The 24,271-nt window shown below is 41.0% G+C and overlaps 1 protein-coding gene across 2 annotated transcripts; it reads left to right on the forward strand.

The window, feature by feature from the left end:
• Positions 1-55: 55 nt before the first annotated feature.
• GOLT1B (golgi transport 1B) lies at positions 56-23,702 on the forward strand. Of its 2 annotated transcripts, XM_089689126.1 has the most exons (6): positions 56-208; positions 7,379-7,470; positions 11,270-11,448; positions 15,311-15,392; positions 17,261-17,292; positions 23,193-23,702. In XM_089689126.1, the coding sequence occupies exons 1-5, from the start codon at positions 184-186 to the stop codon at positions 17,267-17,269; spliced, it is 387 nt and encodes a 128-aa protein (XP_089545252.1). In that variant the 5' UTR covers positions 56-183; the 3' UTR covers positions 17,270-17,292; positions 23,193-23,702. The 2 variants fall into 2 exon arrangements, with proteins under 2 accessions (XP_089545252.1, XP_089545251.1); XM_089689125.1 differs by lacking the exon at positions 17,261-17,292.
• Positions 23,703-24,271: the final 569 nt, after the last annotated feature.

The raw sequence follows: 24,271 nt of genomic DNA on the forward strand, positions 1-24,271 counted from the left end.
GCTTTGCTCTTTCATTGGCTGTAGAGGCTGCAGGGGAGGGATGCACATTGATTGGCTAGATAACGAGTCGCGCCTTGATTGGCTCGAGGAGCGGCGCCGCGCTGCGTGTTTCCGGAAGACGTGGCCGCCGCTTTACCCGGAGACCAAGAGAGCGGAGAGGAAGGCACGCCCACCGCCGCCAACATGATCTCCCTCACCGACACCCAGAGTAAGAGACACCGAGCATAGCACCGGCATCACCCCGGGGGATATATATTGTATGTCACCGAACATCACATAGACAGGGGATGAAAGACATCATGTATCACTGACAGATCGTCACCCCTAGGCACAGAGAGCCGTCTACATCACTCCTATATCGGACAGAGGAGGGGGACACCCCAATATATATATCGCTGACAGCTCATCACCCCCATATATTATACAGGGGAGGGGGACACCCCAATATATATATCACTGACCGCTCATCACCCCCATATATCATAAAGGGGAGGGGGACACCCCGATATATATATATCACTGACAGCTCATCACCCCCCATCTGATATACAGGGGAGGGGGACACCCCAATATATATATATATATATCACTGACAGCTTATCACTTCCATATATCATACAGGGGAGGGGGACACCCAATATATATATCACTGACAGCTCATCACCCCCATATATCATACAGGGGAGGGGGACACCCCGATATATATATATCACTGACAGCTCATCACCCCCCATCTGATATACAGGGGAGGGGGACACCCCAATATATATATATCACTGACAGCTTATCACTTCCATATATCATACAGGGGAGGGGGACACCCCGATATATATATATCACTGACAGCTCATCACCCCCATGTATCATACAGGGGAGGGGGACACCCCAATATATATATATATCACTGACAGCCTTCACCCCCATATATCATACAGGGGAGGGGGACACCCCAATATATATATATATCACTGACAGCCTTCACCCCCATATATCATACAGGGGAGGGGGACACCCCAATATATATATATATCACTGACAGCTCATCACTCCAATATATCATAAAGGGGAGGGGGACACCCCAATATATATATCATTGACAGCTCATCACACCCATATGATATACAGAGGAGGGGGTCACCCCAATATATATATCATGGACAGCTCATCACCCACATATATAATATATATATTGGGGTGTCCCCCTCCCCTGTATATCAGTGACAGCTCATCACCCCCATATGATATACAGAGGAGTGCGTCACCCCAGTATATATATCATGGACAGCTCATCACCCACATATATGATATTCATGGGAGGGAGACCCCCCCCCCCCCCAATATATATATCTCTGACGGCTCATCACCTCCATCTATGATATACAAGGGAGGGGGACACCCCAATATATATATCATTGACAGCTCATCACCGCCATATATAATATATATATTGGGGTGTCCCCCTCCCCTGTATATCAGTGACAGCTCATCACCCCCATTTGATATTCAGGGGAGGGGGGACACCCCAGTATATATATCATTGACAGCTCATCACCCCATATATGATATACAGGGGAGGGGGACACACCAAGACATATACATCACTGACACCAATATCACCCCCATATGTCACACAAAAGGAGGGGGACACCCCCAATATATATATATATATATATATCACTGACAGCTCATCGTCCCCATATCACATCTAAAGAGGAGGGGGGACACCAATATATATATATATATATATATATATATATATATATATATATATATATATATCTCAATGACAGCTCTTTACCCCCATATCACATATAAAGGAGGGGGGCAACCCAATATATATATCACTGACCGCTCATAACCCCCATATCTCATATACAGAGGAGGGGGAACCCCAATATATATATTTATCTATCTCTATCGCTGAAACCAATATCACACACACAAACCGGAAAATAATTTTTTGATCCCCTGCAGATTTTGTAAGTTTGCCCACTTACAAAGAATTGAAGGGTCTATAATTGTTATAGGTGTATTTGAAATGAAGTCGCCAACCATCAGAGTCAATAGCTAAAGACCTCCAAACTTCATGTGGCCTTCAGATTAGCACAACCAACAGTGTGTAGAGAGCTTCATGGAATGGGTTTCACCAGTACACAAAGCAAAGTCCATAAAGACATGGATGAGCGAGTTTGAGATGGAGGAACTTGACTGGCCTGCACAGAGTACTGACCTCAACCCGACAGAACACCTTTGGGATGAATTAAAGCGGAGACTGCATGCCAGGCCTTCTTGTCCGACATCAGTACCTGACCTTACAAATGTGCTTCTGGAAGAATGGTCAAACATTCCCATAGACACACTCCTAAACCTTGTGGACAGCCTTCCCAGAAGAGTTGAAGCTGTTATAGCTGCAAAGGGTGGGCCAGCTCAATACTGAACCCTAAGGACTACGACTGGGATGTCATTAACGTTCATGTGTGTGTAAAGGCAGGCGTCCCAATACTTTTGCCAATATAGTGTATATCTTTCTCAGTGACAGCTCATCACCCCCATATCTCATACAGGTGAAACTCGAAAAATTAGAATATTGTGCAAAAGTTCATTTATTTCCGTAATGCAACTTAAAAGGTGAAACTGTGTATGAGATAGACTCATTACATGCAAAGCAAGATAGTTCAAGCTGTGATTTGTCATAATTGTGATGATTATGGCTTACAGCTCATGAAAACCCCAAATCCACAATCTCAGAAAATTAGAATATTGTGAAAAGGTGCAATATTCTAGGCTCAAAGTGTCCCACTCTAATCAGCTAATTAAGCAATAACACCTGCAAAGGGTTTACCTACAAAGAGTGGTCTCTTTAAATGGTCTCTCAGTCCGGTTCAGTAGGAATCACAATCATGGGAAAGACTGCTGACCTGACAGTTGTGCCGAAAACCATCATTGACATCCTCCATAAGGAGGGAAAGCCTCAAAAGATAATTGCAAAAGAAGTTGGACTGAGGCTGGAGTCAGTGCATCAAGAGCCACCACACACAGACGGATCCTGGACATGGGCTTCAAATGTCGTATTCCTCTTGTCAAGCCGCTCCTGAACAACAAACAACCTCAGAAGCGTCTTACCTGGGCTAAAGAAAAACAGACCTGGTCTGTTGCTCAGTGGTCCAAAGTCCTCTTTTCTGATGAGAGCAACCTTTGCATCTCATTTGGAAACCAAGGACCGAGAGTATGGAGGAAGAATGGAGAGGCACACACTGCAAGATGCTTGAAGTCCAATGTGAAGTTTCCACAGTCTGTGCTGATTTGGGGAGCCATGTCATCTGCTGGTGTTGGTCCACTGTGCTTCATTAAGTCCAGGGTCAACGCAGCCGTCTACCAGGAGATTTTGGAGCACTTCATGCTTCCTTCCGCAGACGAGCTTTATGGGGATGCTGACTTCATTTTCCATCAGGACTTGGCACCTGCCCACACTGCCAAAATCACCAAAACCTGGTTCAATGACCGTGGGTTTACTGTGCTTGACTGGCCAGCAAACTCGCCTGACCTGAACCCCACAGAGAATCTATGGGGCATTGCCAAGAGAAAGATGAGAGACATGAGACCGAACAATGCAGAAGAGCTGAAGGCCGCTATTGAAGCATCCTGGTCTTCCATAACACCTCAGCAGTGCCACAGGCTATTAGCTTCCATGCCATGCCGCATTGAGGCAGTAATTGCTGCAAAAGGGGCCCAAACCAAGTACTGAGTACATATGCATGCTTCTACTTTTCAGAGGTCCAATATTGTTCTATGTACAATCCTTGTTTTATTGATTGCATGTAATATTCTAATTTTCTGAGATTGTGGATTTGGGGTTTTCATGAGCTGTAAGCCATAATCATCACAATTATGACAAATCACGGCTTGAACTATCTTGCTTTACATGTAATGAGTCTATCTCATATATTAGTTTCATCTTTTAAGTTGCATTACTGAAATAAATGAACTTTTGCACGATATTCTAATTTTCCGGTTTCACCTATATAGAGGAGGGGGGCATCCCTATCTATATCTAACTGACAGCTCATGTCATATACAGAGTAGGGTGGCACATATATAGAGAGAGATCTCTCACGGACAGCTTCTCGCCCCCCATATCGCATCTACAGAGGAGGGGGGACACCCCAATATATGTATATATATCACTGTCCGCTCACCTCCCCCATCTTCTCAAGTATAAAGAAGAGGGGGACACAGCAGGATATGTAATATATATGATGTCATATGGACACAGTGCATCACACACCTTGATCCCCATAATCAGCACCTAGAAATAAATATACATTATATAGAAACTCATTGACTGCTCATAGCACACAGTGGAGGAGGCACCCCACTGACTGTACATCATTGAATATTATACAGAGGGGGACATTGAGATAAACATGTATCTGCAACCCATGTGATGATGCTTCACTTGGCAGCCATCTTGCTGGGACATCTAGTTCCTCCTTTACTGGAGAGCTGGCATGCTCTGTATATAGGAGACTCCAACTTCCTGCGACATCATTCTGGGAAAATTGAGGCTGCAGAACAGGTGTGCAGCATTTCCAGTGTTCTACACAGTGCAGGTCACAACCATGCGAATTCTCTCATATGTCATGGACTCTTTCCAATATCTTCTCAAGTGACAAAACATCCTGTCTTTATTTAAAGTATAACTAAAAAGCATATTTTTTTTCAGTTTTGGAGAGAGTGGAGTAGGAATAGAACCCCAGTCAGTTTTTATTGCTGTCTGTGCCCCCATTAGGGAGATTCACCCTCTCTATTGGTCCTGTTTACCATTATCATTGAAAGTAAAAGAAAATCCCAAAATTTGGGTTGCCCCCAGAAAAGTAATGGAGGGAAATCTTTCAATGGGGACACTAGCTCTGGTGACCTGGGGGTCCCCAAGGAATTTTCTTAATTTGCAGGGATTTTCCTCTCACTTCCTGTTTTAGCTATGGGACAGGAAGTGAAGAGAACTCTGCAATGGGACACAGATGGCGGAAAAATTCTCACGGGTTATAACCCTTCCTTGCTCTATCCAAAATGGTAAAAATTGCCTATAGTTCTACTTCAAAGAGCTACTCCACCCAGAAGGGTTATTTTGTCTTTCTTCCTGTCCTTCTAGTGTTCCCACTCCTCTTTCTATGAAATCCTTCATAAATGTGAAATGTGTGCCCCACGTCCACCATCTGTACATCACACCTCATACACAAGACATATCTTGAATATCAGGATACCTTTATAATGACAGATAAGACAATTCATTCACACAAATAAACCTCCAAATAATTATGTGCTTGGTGATAGAGGGCAATGCTGCACATTATGTTCCAGGTACAGGAAAAACAAAATAGTAAACAATAAGAGTATGCAAATTTCTGACCTTAAAAATCACAATGAAAGCAAACAATAAAGTGATGCAAATAATATCAGCATCAATAAATAAAACCACCAATATAGTTGACAACTAGATCAGTAGTTTTATTTGTTGATGCTGATATTATTTGTTTCAATTTATTGTTTGCTTTCATTGTGCTAGTCAGAGGTTATTGTTTATTCATTCACATACTCAATCTGTGAGATTACACAGTATGTATCTATTAAAGTGCATGTATAGAGAAATGTTTTCCTTTAAATTGGTGAAAGGTTGGAACAGATTTTTATTGTTTAAAAAGTAGAAGAGGAAGTATGGAGGGCTGGATCTCTTTTTGTTATAATTTTTTTGTTTTTTATGAAGGGTTATATAGCAGGGAAAGAGTTTTCCTTCCTGGCAGCTCTGCAAGGGGTAATGGCTATAGAGTCAGCTTATAACCTTGGGTCTGTGTTGGGTAGGAGAGCGTTGGACAAGGTGTGGAAAAGTCTTTATTAGAAGTCCCACCTTCATCAAGGCTTAGTGAAGGTTCTAGACATCTCTTACTGGACACGTTTGGAGCATAATTACAGAGGCTGTGCCTGGGAAACAGTGTTTCTTAGTCCAGACTTTGGTTTAACTGCAAACCATAGTATATATAATGTATTAATGATGTGGATACTATGCGGGGAATTAAAATGGTTCTAAAGGCATTCCCTGTATTTGGGTAAAAAATGTCCCAGTAGTAGTATCCCCAACCACCCCAAAGTCCCTATCTCCATCCAGCGCTGTGCCCATCTGTAGTGGAACTGGTCTCTGTTCCTATCCCTGCAGGAGCCATTGTTTTCTGCTGCTGCTAATCAAATCCTGTGAGGAGGAAGCGGGGAATGGCACAGAGCCGTGCTGTGTGTGTCTATGGACGCACACAACTCTGCATGGGAGAGAGCCTCACATGTGCGGGCACATGCAGAAGAAGAGCCAAAAGTGCCAGCGGAGGACCCAGAAGAGGAGATTCTGGGCCGCTCTTTGTAATACCGTTGCACGGAACTTGTAATTTAATTTTTTAAAAATGCAACCACTTTAATAAAATTAAAGCATCTGAATAATATATTAGCAATGTGGATACAATGTCACTCCTCCTGTATAATTTGTATAAAATGTATTAGGTATGTGCATATGATGTCACTCCCCCTGTATAGTTTGTATACAATGTATTAGGTATGTGGGTACGATGTCACTCCCCCTGTATAGTTTGTATACAATGTATTAGATATGTGGGTATGATGTCACTCCCCCTGTATAGTTTGTATACAATGTATTAGATATGTGGGTATGATGTCACTCCCCCTGTATAGTTTGTATACAATGTATTAGGTATGTGTGTATGATGTCACTCCCCCTGTATAGTTTGTATACAATGTATTAGGTATGTGTGTATGATGTCACTCTTCCTGTATAGTTTGTATACAATGTATTAGGTATGTGGGTATGATGTCACTCTTCCTGTATAGTTTGTATACAATGTACTAGGTATGTGTGTATGATGTCACTCTTCCTGTATAGTTTGTATACAATGTATTAGGTATGTGTGTATGATGTCACTCTTCCTGTATAGTTTGTATACAATGGATTAGATATGTGTGTATGATGTCACTCTTCCTGTATAGTTTGTATACAATGTATTAGGTATGTGTGTATGATGTCACTCTTCCTGTATAGTTTGTTTACAATGTATTAGGTATGTGGGTATGATGTCACTCTTCCTGTATAGTTTGTATACAATGTATTAGGTATGTAGGTATGATGTAATTCTTCCTGTATAGTTTGTATACAATGTATTAGGTATGTGGGTATGATGTCACTCCTCCTGTATAGTTTGTATATGATTTATTAGGTATGTAGGTATGATGTCACTCCCCCTGTATAGTTTGTATATGATTTATTAGGTATGTTGGTATGATGTCACTCCTGATTGTTCATTGTGTGTTCTACTCTTTGCAGAGATCGGAATGGGCCTTACTGGCTTTGGCGTTTTCTTTCTGTTCTTCGGCATGCTGCTGTTTTTTGACAAGGCTCTGCTAGCCATCGGAAATGTAAGTGTGGCAGTGTGGAGAATTCTTTGGGATGGAACTGATATCTTGCCAATGTCAGATGCAGTAATCCCAACAAATAATCCATATAATCCATCTGTGCCAGACCTGGAAACAGATGTTCCAGAAAATGCGTTTCCTCATTAAATAGAATCTGTCACTGACATTTATGGCAGTGTGACAGGTCCTGTTGCTAGGGCATCCTCACCTCTATACTGAAATACGCACAAATACGTTTGTCTGCAAAAGTCCTGAGACATACTTAATATATCCAGGTGTGTGGGAGCATGTGACTCACTTGGCTTGACTAGCCGACCACCAAACCTGAACATTGTCATATGAGAAATGGGAGAAATTCATTAACCCTAAAGTGACACTAAACTTATGTTTTTTTATAAACTAAAATGTCTTATTTTTAAGTAGAATGTGCATTTTTTTCCTCTCTCTTCCTTTGTTTCATCTCTCAAATGCAAGTTTTTTTTCTTCTATTCTCAGACTTCCTGTTCTAGGGTGGCTACATTCATTCTCATGCCCCCCTTGTGAATGTGAACATAATAACCCTTTCCTGCTCACCCCTCAGATGGACTGCACATTTTCTTGCACACATATTCAGTTCTATGGGAACTGTAGTACAAGTAGAGCAGAGCATGTGACCAGAAATAACGGCTCTGTTCACTCTACACTAATAGCAGTGATGTACATCAGTGGAGGTTAGGGAGTGTGAAAAGGGTAAAAAAGAAGCCTGAAAGCAATGGTAAGACATTTTAACCACTTCCCCTCTTGAAGATTTACCCCCCTTCATGAACAGGCCACCTTTTGCTACACAGCGCTGCGCTACTTTAACTGACAACTGCGCGGTCATGCAATACTGTACAAAAATTAAATTTCTAAAAATGACAGCACGGGTAGGATGGCGCATGCGCACCCCCTTACCTGGAAATGCAAAAATCATGTGCATATACATAATTTTTCACAGAGCAGCAGTCCTGTAGCAGTAAAACTGCTATGGGGTGGCCGGGAAGTGGTTAAACAAAAGACCAAGAAAAAAAAAGGATTGATGTAAATTACAATTTGAGTTTACTGTCATTTTAAGCTGCCCATACACTGATTGAAATTTAGCTGGTTCAGCAAAGACCAGCCAGATTTTGATCATTGAGTGTGGCCATCCCTACTCGACAGAAGTTGATTGTTTGATAAATTTCCGTTGAAGGAAAGTGTTGGAAAACTTCTCTCAGCTGCAGATGTTAGTCAGTGTATTTTGACAGCAATAGGTGCTTCTGTCAGAATTCCAAGTTTCAACTTGGAGGGTTCCTTCATCCACACAAACGAGATGCATGAAGAAACCACCCGTACCCCAAGCTGTTAGTTTTGCTGCTGGTTGAATGAAACTAAACTAGCAGTGAACAGCCAGCTTAAAGCTGGCGTTACATATACAGGTGAAACTCAAAAAATTAGAATATCGTGCAAAAGTTCATTTATTTCAGTAATGCAACTTATAAGGTGAAATATATGAGATAGACTCATTACATGCAAAGCAAGATAGTTCAAGCCGTGATTTGTTATAATTGTGATGATTATGGCTTACAGCTCATGAAATCCCCAAATCCACAATCTCAGAAAATTAGAATATTGTGAAAAGGTGCAATATTCTAGGCTCAAAGTGTCCCACTCTAATCAGCTAATTAAGCCATAACACCTGCCAAGGGTTCCTGAGCCTTTAAATGGTTTCTCAGTCTGGTTCAGTAGGAATCACAATCATGGGAAAGACTGCTGACCTGACAGTTGTGCAGAAAACCATCATTGACACCTTCCATAAGGAGGGAAAGCCTCAAAAGGTAATTGCAAAAGAAGTTGGATGTTCCCAAAGTGCTGTATCAAAGCACATTAATAGAAAGTTATGTGGAAGGGAAAAGTGGAAGAAAAAGGTGCACAAGCAGCAGGGATGACCGCAGCCTGGAGAGGATTGCCAGGAAAAGGCCATTCAAAAGTGTTTGGGACTTTCACAAGGAGTGGACTGAGGCTGGAGTCAGTGCATCAAGAGCCACCACACACAGACGGATCCTGGACATGGGCTTCAAATGTCATATTCCTCTTGTCAAGCCGCTCCTGCACAACAAACAACGTCAGAAGCGTCTTACCTGAGCTAAAGAAAAACAGACCTGGTCTGTTGCTCAGTGGTCCAAAGTCCTCTTTTCTGATGAGAGCAACTTTTGCATCTTATTTGGAAACCAAGGACCCAGAGTATGGAGGAAGAATGGAGAGGCACACACTGCAAGATGCTTGAAGTCCAGTGTGAAGTTTCCACAGTCTGTATTGATTTGGGGAGCCATGTCATCTGCTGGTGTTGGTCCACTGTGCTTCATTAAGTCCAGGGTCAACGCAGCCGTCTACCAGGAGATTTTGGAGCACTTCATGCTTCCTTCTGCAGACGAGCTTTATGGGGATGCTGACTTCATTTTCCAGCAGGACTTGGCACCTGCCCACACTGCCAAAAGCACCAAAACCTGGTTCAATGACTGTGGGATTACTGTGCTTGATTGGCCAGCAAACTCGCCTGACCTGAACCCCATAGAGAATCTATGGGGCATTGCCAAGAGAAAGATGAGGGACATGAGACCGAACAATGCAGAAGAGCTGAAGGTCGCTATTGAAGCATCCTGGTCTTCCATAACACCTCAGCAGTGCCACAGGCTGATAGCTTCCATGCCACGCCGCATTGAGGCAGTAATTGCTGCAAAAGGGGCCCAAACCAAGTACTGAGTACATATGCATGCTTCTACTTTTCAGAGGTCCGATATTGTTCTATGTACAATCCTTGTTTTATTGATTGCATGTAATATTCTCATTTTCTGAGATTGTGGATTTGGGGTTTTCATGAGCTGTAAGTCATAATCATCACAATTATGACAAATCACGGCTTGAACTATCTTGCTTTGCATGTAATGAGTCTATCTCGTATATTAGTTTCACCTTTTTAAGTTGCATTATTGAAATAAACAAACTTTTGCACGATATTCTAATTTTTCGAGTTTCCCCTATATATCGAATTTCGGTTTGTTTTTTTGTTACTGCAAACTGGCCAAGTTTTGATTTATGTGTATCCGTCTCCATTTGATAAAAGTCGATTGTTAGATGGATGTCTGTCAAATGGGAATGTTGGAAAACTTTTCTTGACCAGCGACTGCAGCCACTGATCAGTGTATACTGACAACCAAGGAGTCCCACTGTCAGAATACAATGTCTCAGAGGCAAGGTTTCCTCTACTCACCTCGCTTGTGTAGATGGAGGAATCCATTTTTTATTTTTTTTTATTTTTTCGATCAGCATGCTGGCAAATCAAAAAAATATAGTCATGTAAGGCGACCTTTAGTATAGACTCCTGCAGGTGAACAGGTCCGTGGGGGAGTGTGGGGAGAGCAAGTATGTAAGAGGAACGGGGACTTCTCTCTTTTCCCTCAATGAGCAAAGTTATGTATTATCCATAGTCACTTAGAGTCAGTGATAAAAGAAACTTGACTTCCCTGGGCTTATTCAATAGGAAAGTACATAGGGTACTGCCCCTGGCTGCCAATCAGATCCCAGTGTACTATAGTCAGGACTATGGGAGGTGTTCTTTGAACTCAGGTCTCTAGGGATTTCTCTATTCTGTGTTATTGGTGAAGTCTGTTTATCCTTCGTTTAATTTCTCTGTGGTTTTTGGACAGAAAACTTTCTTTTTGTATCCATATTTTAGTGATGTGGAAAGAAAGTATCTGCTGCTTTGACCTGTCAAGCTCATGTCTGAACTCTTCTTTTGTTCCAGGTCCTATTTGTGGCCGGATTAGCGTTTGTCATCGGACTGGAGAGAACGTTCCGCTTCTTCTTCCAGAAACACAAAGTTAAAGCCACAGCATTCTTTCTTGGCGGAGTGTTTGTGGTCCTCATCGGCTGGCCACTCATTGGGATGGTTCTAGAGATCTACGGTTTCTTCCTGCTGTTCAGGTAACTGAGGGGACCTTGTGCTGACAGGACAAGTTTGTTTTCATATCATTCTTAGGAGGGCAAGCAGAGAAAAACAACTGTGTGCTGCTTTGTCCATCTTTCAAGCGATCATTCTCAGTCCTAACACCCCAGTCACATCGGGTACAACTTGGCATGCGATTTGCATGTCATGCTACTTACAAATCGTATGCCAAGTCGCACCCTATTGTTCGCAATTAGAGCGGTCAAATCGGTGCGCTTCCGACTTGGTCGAAGCTGCACCAATTTCTGAAGTAGTACATGTACTACTTTTGGTGCGATTTGCATAGACATCTGTGTCAGATGTCTTGCAAATCGCACCTGAAATCGGAATGTCACTTGACTTTGAAATTGTGCGACTTCACTATAAGTAGCACGATTTCAAAGTTGGGCTTGATGTGACCGGGGGATAAACGTGCGTAAGTGTCAGTTCCAGCAGAAGAGCACAGGCCAGTAAGAATGTCACCGAATTTTCCATGATCCCACAGGAGGTACATCACAATGTATCACTTTTTTCTTTTGCTAATAATTTTATTATCTATACCACCCTAAATACACACTCACTGGCCACTTTATTAGGTACACCTGTACAATTGCTTGGTAATACAAATTTCTAATCAGCCAATCACATGGCAGCAACTCAATGCATTTAGGCATCTAGACGTAGTGAAGACGACTTGCTAAAGTTCAAACTGAGCATCAGAATGGGGAAGAAAGGGGATTTAAGTGACTTTGAATGTGGCATGGTTGTTGGTACCAGACGGGCTGGTCTGAGTATTTCAAAAACTGCTGATCTACTGGGATTTTCACGCACAACCATCTGTAGGGTTTAGAGAATGGTCCTAAAAAGAGAAAATATCCAGTGAGTGGCAGCTGTGAGGATAAAAATGTCTTGCTGATGTCAGAAGAGAATAGGCAGACTGGTTACTGCAACATTCAGATAGGGTCAGAATTTGGTGTAAACAAAATGAAAGCATGGATCCATCCTGCGTTAGCAAGGTGTACCTAATAAAAAGGCCTATGAGTGTAGTGTTGTCTGTTCATTTCAGTGGATTAAGCTGCTGAAGAAGCATTCCTTATAGCCCAATTGAATTTTAAAGCTGACCTCTAGCCTTCCTTTCAGTCTTGCACAGTTGTACAGGCTGCTCTCCTGCACTGAAATTGCTTACTCTGATGTCTCTGCCAACTCCTTATCTGGCTGAAGGATGTCCAGTGTCATCAAGCTTCTTCTTCCCTAGCCTGACCGTTCCTGGCCTGCCCCTTTCATTCTTTTGATTTCAGTTCTCTTAATTATGCAGATCCATTATGCGGTATTAAACCCACAACCAAAAATGTGTTTTATTGCAGCTTACCGATCGTTAGATGTGGCTGCATCAGTTTTCTTTTCTTTGTCTTTTTCCCCGTTTTTACCTGGTGATCCAACCAGTAACACGCCTCCTTTATTAGGCTACTTTCACACTGAGCTGCCGCAAAAACGCTTGTGCATTTTGCCACATTTTTACCACGTTTTTGCTGCACTTTATGAGCATTTTTTAAAGGACACGTGACTTAAAAACTGCACCAAAAATGCTTCTCATAGGCTTTTTTAAGGTGTTTTCCATTGATTTTGGGGCATTTTATTTTTTAACTGAACAAACATGCTCCAGAGATGCTCTAAACAGGAGTTTTAACAGCGCAACGGAAGCACAACTCCCCAGTGTGAAAACGTACATAGACATACATAGGGAAGTATTTTTCTGGAGCTTTTCAGGAAGCGCTTCAAAAACTCCTCAGTGTGAAAGTAGCCTTAGTTAGACACTACTCTGGAGGAATGAGACAGGAGGCACAGCAGACAGCAGCATTGTCAGTCTGGGGGGGAGGGTAGTGTTAAAGGTAATAGCAGATTTGGATACACCAACAAACTGAAACCAAACGCCAGCTCACCCTTTATAGTCATTGACCACAAACCGTTTTCCTTTTGGGATAAAAGTTTTACATAAGTTTTAAATAAAAGCTGATCTCTTTTGACCACTTAAGGACGAGGCCTATTCTGACACTTTTTGTTTACACGTTAAAATCTGGTTTTTATTTGCTAGAGAATTACTTAGAACCCCCAAACATTATATATATATATATATATTTAGCAGGGGCCCTGGAGAATAAAATAGCGGTCAATGCAATTTTTTATGTCACATGATATTTGCCCAGCGTTTTTTCAAACATTATTTTTTTTTTTTTAAATACACTTTAATGAATTGAAAAAAAAACAACAATATACAACCCAATTTGTTTGTAAAATATGAAAGTTACTACAAATAAATAGATACGTAACATGTCATGCTTAAAAACTGCACAAGCTTGTGGAATGGCGCCAAACTATGGTACTTAAAAATCTCCATATGCGACACTTTCAGCATTTGTTCAGGTTAAAAGATTAGCGTTACAGAGGAGATCTAGTGTTAGAATGATTGCTCTCACTCTGACGTTTGCGGAGATACCTTGTATGTGTGGTGCAAACACCATATACATATGTGGGTGCTTTAAGAAAAAAAATGTAGTATTTTATTTTTTTTTTACATTTTATTTTTACACTGTCCCTTTTACAATTTTTTTTTAAAATCACTTTTATTCCTATCACAAAGAATGTGAACATACCTTGTGATAGAAATAAGGTATGATAGGGCCTCTTTACAATGGAAATCATTAGCTCAAAAAAGAAAAACATTGATCTAATGCTTAAAAAAAAACAAAAAAAGCCTTGTTTACATTGCCCATGAACCATAAGTGAAGTTTTGACGTTGCTCCGGTCCTCCTATGTCATACAGATGAGCGGAGGCCATCTTTCCTCTGCTCATCTCTGTGGTCAGCCACCGACAGCACCAGATAAAGTTCCTGGGATCACCGATCATCAAGGTAAGCCCAAGAACCACCAGAAAGCACCAGTAGTGGGGGGGACCCACCCGCTGCTTCTTAAAGTGATCCAGCGGATAATCAGCCGATCTAATCACTTTTAGCAGAACAACCGGCTCCTGATGAAAATTTTAATACAGGGTTATGACATCTAGCTGCAGCTATAATCCTGGTATTAAACGTCAAACTAATGACGTATTTTCCCAGTTAGCCGTATGGCAAGGGTTAAGTGGTTTGTCTCATCCATGTAAACTGATGCATTCTGATGGAGAGCTTGTGCTTTTGAAAAACAGACCTGCTGGCTGGTTCATCAGATATAAATAGAAGAAAGACAACCTAAAAAATAAAACTAATACAGTCATCACATCTAAGGATTGGTAAGCTGCAGTATAATAAATATTTGCTTTATGGATTAATACTGCTTTAACTTGGGCAGTCTGCAAGCAAATGCAGCCTGGCTAGGAGTGCACACTCCTCTAGACTCCTATCCACTCATCATTGCATTTTGATACTTGCATAACTGCTGCCAAGAGCCTGTGCACTGCTCACAAATTATAGATTTAGGGCTGATAAAAGGAGTATTGAGGCAGGGTACTGTGATATTTTCAGGAAGCTACGTTCAGCACCCTCCAACCAGGCTTTGATCTCCCTCCAATACATAGAAAAACACAGAGACCCAGTGATAAAGTCAATGGGTCGAAAAAAAAAAGTGTTTAATGGAAAGGTCTAATTTAAAAATTTAATTGGCATTTTGATGAGTGGAGATTGAGGAGATGGGCAATTCTGGAAGAGCAAATGGGTTCTTTATCTCTGCCCATCTGCAGCTGAGTTTTGGTGGAAATATGCAGTTCCTCCCTCCCTTCCTTCAGTTTTGTTGCTTTCAGGCTACCAGAAAAGGGATGTTATGTGTTTTAATACTGCTGGTTGGATTGATAATTTCTTTTCTTCCTATTAGGGGATTTTTCCCAGTGGTTGTCGGTTTTATTCGAAGAGTCCCTGTATTAGGATCTATCCTGAATTTACCTGGAATAAGCTCGGTAAGTTAGCCATGAAATCCACCAGAATTGTTGCTGTAGTAACTCTTTGTCTGGTCCATGAGGGACACTGTGATTTCTGCGCTCTTTCCATAGGACAGGAGCACTGTTCTCTCTGGTGTTATACAGTGGGATGTGCTGCCACCTAGTGGTTCAGCACTGAAGTGCACACTTATGTCTAAGGATGGAATATTTGATGAGATACCATTGTCATTTTATTGCAGCTTCACATCTGTGTGTGTTTATTCTCTTACGGAGAGGTGAAGAGGATTACACATGCATCCAAGTATGCCTTTTAAGCTTGATTTGCTAAACATACTATCACATACTGCAAGCAGGCAGGCTCTTTATTGCAGAAGAAATATGCAATAAAATACACCTAAAAAAATATTTTAAGGTGTGAATCCCTCAAAAAAACTGCGCTAAAAATATATAAGTGCAAATCATTAAATAGAGAAAATGTGCAAATACCTCATAACATGCTGCCATATTGAATAAATTAACAAATGAAATAATAATATTCTAAAATAAATACATAATTTTTATTTATTTTATTAATATTTTATTTATTTTAGAATATTATTATTTCATTTGTTTATTCAATGTGGCAGCATGTTATGAAATAAAATACACCTGCCTGCCTTCTCACAGTCTTCTCCGGCATATAAAATAAGCTGCACATGCATAGCTCAGCTTACATCACTGGCATGGTTATTGTGCGTTGAGATGATGGACTCATGTGCTGGCCAGTGAACGCAGCCACAGACCGGCACCCACAAAAAGATGCTGGCAAAGGGGCAGGAATCGTTGAAAGAAAGGTAAGTTTAACTCTACCTTAATTGGAGGGCAAAACACCCAGAGTGTGTTTTGCCCTCCAATTAAGGTAGTATATTCATTTTTTGAATAGTCTCATCAATGCATGTTCCTTGTTTTCTAATCCTTTTTTATTTTTATATTTTATATTCATAAGTGTGTTTTAAGTGATAAGTGATTTTTAAAAAAAGAATACAGTTGGCATAGCTCCAGGCAAAATCTGTGCAGCCACGGCTGTGGTTATCAGGATTCATATCCTCCCCTCAAACCATGTGAAGATTAAGTCGTACACTACCTTTTTTTTTTTTTTCTTTATTCACAATGTACTTTATGGACACCAGCAAGCAAACAAAAGAGCCCAACGTGGCTCACCCCTGACATATTTCATCTTTCTGGGCTTAGTCATAAAAGTCATGACTAAAACACATCAGTGTCAGAGCCACATGGATGGAGTGACTCATATGTCACTTGTGCTTTTCTTTGCTTGTTTGGTGGCAATTGGTGGTGTATTGGTACACTGAGTGAAGAAAAAACGGGTGTGCAGCTTGAACTTCACAGAATGATAATTCAGTGTTTAGTGGAAACTAGAGAGGTTAAATCCCATAAGCAGTTTATAGATGTGTGCAGTAAAGATGACCATTCTTGGTTATGTATTTCAGAAAACTGTTATAGATAGTTCTGGAAGCCAAGAAAAAAATGCTGCTTTTAAACTTCAGGGAAACACAAAAATGACATATATGCTGCAGTCTGTAGCATTAGCATCTGTTTTTGTTTTTCTAAGTTTCCCTGTAACATTTTATATGCTGGTTGCTTCTACCAGTATATTTGTTCTATTGACTATTAGGGTAGCTGCAGGTCTTTATATTCTTCGGGGCTGTCCACCATGTTTGCAGTGCTGCCTCTGACTATTGTCAGTAATTGTGTCCCATGCCATCACTTTTCAGAAATGTGTACAGCACACCACACAAACCAAACTGTCCACACTGTGTGATGAGATTCATATAAAGAGCTGCCATTTACAATTTTTTTTTTTTTGTTTGTTTTTTTGACATTTAAAGCCCACATAGACTGGGAAGAATCCACAGTAATGGTCAGTCTTTGTCTTTCCTTCTTACTTCGCTTTATGTACGGGAGGGTTTCTGTCATTCCAAAGATCTGCATTCACTATATTACGATTTTCTTTCCTCATTCTCCATGAAGGGGTTAAATTATGTCCAGCAATTCACAGATAATCTATTTACAGCGATCAGCTCCTTCACTTCCCAAGGAAAATCAAAGGCTGTGTAAAGCCTGGGAATTTATCTGAAACCAACGATATCAAGACAGGCTGGTTATTATGGGTGATGCTGCCACAGATTATTATTCAGAATGTCTGTGGCAGCATTTCCAGTCTGTCTCAGCAAAGCCAGTTCCAGATAGGGGGTCAGACAGCACAGAGCCCTCGGTTTTCTCATAGAAGTAGAAGAGCTGTTAATTAATAATGGTAATAATGGTAATTACTGAGAAGCCTTCATGGACAGTTTCTTTACCTTCATGCAAATTTAATGTAGGACTTCATCCTACTAGAACAGCTGCCAGATGGTACCTGGGTTGAGTTGGGGGGATTCTCACTGTGTCCCTGTTCAGGATGGCGTATGGCCAGTGTTGGGGGATTCTCAGTGTGTCTCCAAAACACTTCCTGATGCTCACAGACCATCAGGAAAATCCCAAAACTATATTCATTTTTTGAATAGTCTCATCAATGCATGTTCCTTGTTTTCTAATACTTTTTTATTTTTATATTTTATATTCATAAGTGTGTTTTGCTTCTTACACTGTTCATTTGGAAATGCAACTGTCAATGATACTGGTCTTGTCTCTGCACCTGTCTAGTGTTTAAAAGGAATACACATCCTGATATACAGATAGTAATTGGAGGACATACAATCTGTATAGTTAGGTCCATATATGTTTGCACACAGGCACAATTTTAGTTTTTTTTTCAGGTATTTACCAAATCATATTCAAGCTATAGTTATATAATGGATATGGGCTGAAAGTGCACACTCTCAGGTTTTATTTGAGGGCATGTACATCCAAATTGGAGGAAGGGTTTAGGAATTACAGCTCTTAAGAGTAGCCATCCCCCTTTTTCAAGGGACCAAAAGTAATTGGACAATTGAGTCAAAAGCTGTTTCATAGCCAGGTGTGGGCTACTCCTTCGTTATTTTTTCATCAATTGAGCAAGTAAAAGGTCTGGAGTTGATTGTGTGGTATTTGCATTTCGAATCTATTGCTGTGAACCTACATTCAAGTGAAACAGGCCATTGTAAGGCTTAAAAAACAAAACTAATCCATCAGAGAGATAGCAGCAACATTAGGAGTGGTCAAATCAAGAGTTTGGTAAATTCTGAGGAAAGAAGAATGCACAGGTGAGATCAGCAACATAAAAGGCATGGACGTCCACAAAAGGCAATAGTGGTGAATGATCGCAGGATCCTCTCTATGGTAAAGAAAAACCCATTTACAACATCCAGACAAGTGAAGGACACTCTCCAGGAGGTGGGCGTATCATTGTAAAAGTCTACAATCAAGAGAAGACTTAATGAGAGCAAATACAAAGGGTTTACTACAAGGTGCAAACCATTCAAAAGCCTGAAGAATAGAAAAGCCAGATTAGATTTTGCCAAAGGACATCTAAAAAAAAAAAGCCAGACCAGTTCTGGAAAAGCATTCTTTGGACAGATGAAACTAAGATTAATCTGTACCAGAATCATGGGCAGAAAAAAGTGTGGAGAAGGCTTGGAACAGCTCATGATCCAAAGCACACAACGTCATCTGTAAGACATGGTGGAGGCAGTGTGATGGCATGGACATGCATGGCTTCCAGTGGCACTGGGTCATTGGTGTTTATTGATGATGTGACAGAAGACAGAAGCAGCCAGATGAATTCTGCAGTGTTTAGACATATAGGGGTTTATTTACTAAAGCTGGAGAGTGCAAAATCAGACTCACTTCTGCATAGAAACTAATCAGCTTCCAGGTTTCATTGCCAAAGCTTCATTGAACAAGCTGAGGTTAGAAGCTGATTGGTTTCTATGCAGAAGGGAGTCTGATTTTGGACTCTCCAGCTTTAGTAAATAAACCCCATACTGTCAGCCCAGATTCAGCCAAATGCAGCAAAGTTGATTGGACGGCACTTCACAGTACAGATGGACAATGATCCAAAACACACTGCAAAAGCAACCCAGGAGCTTTTAAAGGAAACAAAGTGGAATATTCTGCAATGGCCGAGTCAATCACCTGATCTCAACCCAATTGAGCATGCATTTCACTTGCTGAAGGCAAAACTAAAGGCAGAAAGACCCACAAAGAACAACTGAAGACAGCTGCAGTTAGAGCCTGGCAAAGCATCAGAAAGGAGGAAACCCAGTCTTTGGTAATGTCCATGGGTTCCAGACTTCAGGCAGTCATTTGATAGTAAAGGATTTTTAACAAAATATTAAAAATGAACATTTTATTTATTATTATATTTATTTGTCCAATTACATTTGTTCCCCTGAAAATGGAGGGACTGTGTATAAAAATGGTTGCAGTTCCTAAAATTTGTACTTGATATTTATGTTCAACCTCTTAAATTAAAGCTGAAAGTCTGCACTTCACATTCATGTGGATTGTTTCATTTTAATTTACTCTTGTGGCATACAGAGCCAAAAGTATGAAAATTGTGCCTGTGTCCAAATATACAGTATATGGACCTAACTGTATATGTAATATAAAAGTGAGTATTAATAATAACTCCTAATGAAAGCACTCTGTCGCTAACAGCTTAGGGTAAAATCCATCACAGGCTGATCTGTGTCAGACATTTGTAAACACAGCCAAGAGCTGCATGGATACCATAGATTTCACAATTGGGATTTCTGAGCCAGCACCTCTGTCCAGGAAACAGATATTAACCCTGAATAATGCCTGAGCAATGATGGTGCCATCCTTCTGGAAAGAAAAGCAGATAAAGGCATTGTCGGGAGGAGTACTGTGATCTTTGTGAAAGGCAATAAATACCTAAAAGGGTTACACTTGACACATGATTGAGCATATTACACGTAACATAAATCCATATTCCTGATTACAGGTCCTCTTTAAAGTGTATGTAAACCGTCACCTTGTAAAACATTCCATTCAGTTTAAAATAGAAATGAAAGGCAAAAGATTTGTATATAGATATAAAATTCATTATATACACCTCCCCCCCCTTTTTTTATAAGTGATTACATTAGTTGCATAAGAGCTAGGGGAGGAGAAACTTCAGCACACTGGGGAGGGAGGTGGGTGGGGGGGGGTGTAAGGGCAAGTCTGACCATTGGAGGAGGTCAGGCTGAGCTCTCAGCACAGCTAGAGAACTGACCACGCTGTGCTGTCCTGTAGTCAGTTTTTAATGGGAAAGCATAGAGACTGGCAGGAACACCAGGGATTTTTATACAAGTACATGATACAGCAGGCATATATTAGGAATATGAGATGCTGGGTTTACATATTCTTCAAATAGTCTTTAATACATCTGTTAAAATTGTTTCTTTTTGAAAAAGAAAATGCGCTGTAGTTCCAAATAAATGTGTCTGACTTTCCCTGCAGAAAGTGCAGCAGAGATAATACTGGAAACTTTTTGGACTGAATGGGTTGGATGTCACACTGTTTTAGTTTTACTCTGATAAACAACATTTTGGAGACATTGCCCTCCCGCTGGGAATTTGTTTAGTTGAACTTGGTTGTCCTGCTGTTGCTGGGAAGATGCAAACAAGTTCATCCCCCATTTCTCCTCTAGGACATTAGGTTCACTCAATGTTGGCCAGTGGTTTAGGTACTGGTATTTACCCCACTGAGATTTGGCTCAGATTGAATTGTGCCAACGTCATGTCTGGCTGGCACTCTAAGCTCATACCCTGTTCATGACACAGGGTCACTGGGATTTTGGTGTCGAATATACTGGAACTCAGGGCAGCATTCTATGCCCTTCAGACTTTCAAACAGATGATCAAGGATCAAGCTACCTCACTTTATGGACATCAGGAGAGCAGTAGCTTACATTAGGAAGCATAGGGAAACTGATGGCTCAACAAGGTTAAGGAAGTGAATCCGATCATGAAGTGAGCCATGTCCAGTCTGAGCCAAGACTCAGTGATGTACAGTGCCTTGGAAAAGTATTCATACCCCTTGAAGTTTTCCACATTTTGTCATGTATTTTTTAGGGATTTTATGTGATAGACCAACAGAAAGTGGCATATAATTGTGAAGTGGAAGGAAAATGATAAATGGTTTTCAAACTTTTTTACAAATATGTGAAAAGTGTGGTGTGCATTTGTATTTAGCCCCTTTTATGCTGATACCCCTAGCTAAAATCTAGTGGAGCCATTTGCCAGTAGTCACTTAATTAGTAAATCTAGTCCACCTGTGTGTAATTTCATCTCAGTATAGTTACAGCTGTTCTGTGAAGACCTCAGAGGTTTGTTAGAGAATATTCGTGAACAAACAGCATCATGAAGGCCAAGGGACACACCAGACAGGTCAGGGATAAAGTTGTGGAGAAGTTTAAATCGGGGTCAGGTTATAAGAAAAAAAATGTCCCAGGCTTTGAACATCTCACAAAGAACTATTCAATCCATCATCCACAAATGGAAAGAGTATGGCACAACTGCAAACCTACCAAGACATGGCCATCCACCTAAACTGACAGGCCGAGCAAGGAGAGAATTAGTCAGAGAAGCATCCAAGAGACCCATGGTAACTCTGGAGGAGCAGCAGAGATCCACAGCTCAGGTGGAAGAATCTATCCACAGGACAACTATTAGTCATGCACTCCACAAATCTGTCCTTTATGGAAGAGTGGTAAGAAGAAAGCCATTGTTGAAAGAAAGCCATAAGAAGTTCTGTTTGCAGTTTGCGTGAAGCCATGTGGGGGACGCAACAAATGTGGAAGAAGGTGCTCTGGTCAGATGAGACCAAAATTTAACTTTGTGGCCTAAAAGCAAAACGCTATGTGCGGCGGAAAACTAACACTGTACATCACCCTGAATACACCATCCCCACTGTGAAACATGGTGGTGGCAGCATCGTGTTGTGGGGATGTTTTTCTTCAGGGACAGGGAAGCTGGTCAGAGTTGATGGGAAGATGGATGGAGCCAAATACAGTACAATCTTAGAAGAAAACCTGTTAGAGTCTGCAAAAGACTTGAGACTGGGGTGGAAGTTCACCTTCCAGCAGGACAACAACCTGAAACATACAGCCAGAGCTACAATGGAATGGTTCAGATCAAAGCATATTCATCTCTTAGAATGGCCCAGTCACAGTCCAGACCTAAATCCAATTTGGCAAGACTTGAAAATTGCTGTTCACAGACGCTCTCCACCCAATCTGTTATTTTGCAAAGAAGAATGGGCAAAAATTTCACTCTGTAGGTGTGCAAAGCTGGTAGAGACTTCCCCAAAAAGACTTGCAGCTGTAATTGCAGCGAAAGGTGGCTTTCCAAAGTATTGACTCAGGGAGGCTGAATACAAATGCAGCCATAGTTTTCACATATTTATTTGTAAAAAACATGTAAAAACCATTTATCATTTTCCTTCCACTTCATAATTATGTGCCACTTTGTGTTGGTTTATCACATAAAATCCCAATAAAATACATATGTTTTTGGTTGTAACATGACAAAATGTGGAAAATTTCAAGGGGTATGAATACTTTTTCAAGGCACTGTACATGCAAGGATCAGAGAACTAGTGGAGAAATGGGGCCAGCAAGAAATGGACTTATTTGCATGTTCACAGAATACCAAGGTGACCAAGTTTATATCAAGATTTCCCAGTGCTCAGGCAATAATGATCAGTGTCCTATCTGAACTTTGGACATTTTGCAAAGCTTACATCTGATTCTAAGGATTCTTCAAAAATACATATTTATGAATTTCAATATTTGTGGACAAATTTTACAACTGATCTTGTCTCTTTTCCTTCCAGTTTGTAGACAAAGTCGGGGAGAGTAATAATATGGTATAAGATCAGTTGTCGGTTGGTCATTGGGCACTGCGCAACATCTACTGCAAACGAACTGAGGAGGTCACATCTGGGAGCTGTCAGTCACACTAAATCCGCCTGTTACGCTCGCTCAAAGGACTGCCTCTGCCTCAAAAGATTTGGGGTCCAAAAATGTTGCTGATATTAAAGGACAAAGATAGTAGTTTTTTTTTTGTTTTTTTTTTTCAAGATGTTGCTCTTTTGTTTGGCAATGGTCCTCCTCCCGCAGAATCCGGTTCATCTGTGGAACCTGTTTCTTTGCACTAAAAGAAAACGGGATTTTTTATTTATAATGATGCGGAATAAAAAGCCACAATCCATGTGACCGGGACTGCCCATGCATGAAAGCTGCGCTGGATGGAGACATTTTTAAGAACCAGGAATAAAAAGGATTTATAAAATAAGGTTATTACTGTGTGAATAAACCATTTTTGTAAATACATCCCCAAATAATGCGTCTGTGTCTTTAGTGAATGTTGTTTTAGCTTTTTACCTTGAACCCAGTTCTGTCTGTAATGCTGGTACTGTGATGGTGGCTGCTCTATAACACTGATCTGGTGATGCACTCTCTGATACAGGCACTGGTAATGGGGAAGCTTCATCACCCTAGTATTGTTCTAGGGGAGGGGTTGGTACAGTTAAGACAGGGCCACACTCTCTTACACTGGTATGAGGATTGGTGGTGGTGGGGGGGGGGGTTACTATGTGACACTGGTACAGTGATAGGGCCAATATGTAACACTGGGATAGTAAAGGGGTGCTACTCTGTAAAACTGGTTCAGTGCTGACATAGGTGCTTGTGATGGGGAGCCACTTTGTTGATGCTGGTACAGTGATGGGGAGCCACTTTGTTGATGCTGGTACAGTGATGGGGAGCCACTTTGTTGATGCTGGTATAGTGATGGGGAGCCACTTTGTTGATGCTGGTACAGTGATGGGGAGCCACTTTGTTGATGCTTGTACAGTGATGGGGAGCCACTTTGTAGATGCTGGTACAGTGATGGGGAGCCACTTTGTTGATG

This window comes from Staurois parvus, unplaced genomic scaffold (assembly GCF_062004578.1).
Source record: "Staurois parvus isolate SC_StPar_1 unplaced genomic scaffold, SC_StPar_1.0 ptg000469l, whole genome shotgun sequence".
NCBI classification, from domain to species: domain Eukaryota; kingdom Metazoa; phylum Chordata; class Amphibia; order Anura; family Ranidae; genus Staurois; species Staurois parvus.

Coding starts and splice junctions, on each gene's coding strand:
- GOLT1B (XM_089689125.1), top strand. CDS start 184: ATGATCTCCCTCACCGACACCCAGA. Junction 7,471..11,269: donor CTCTGCTAGCCATCGGAAAT/GTAAGTGTGGCA, acceptor CTTTTGTTCCAG/GTCCTATTTGTGGCCGGATT. Junction 15,393..23,192: donor ATTTACCTGGAATAAGCTCG/GTAAGTTAGCCA, acceptor TTTTCCTTCCAG/TTTGTAGACAAAGTCGGGGA.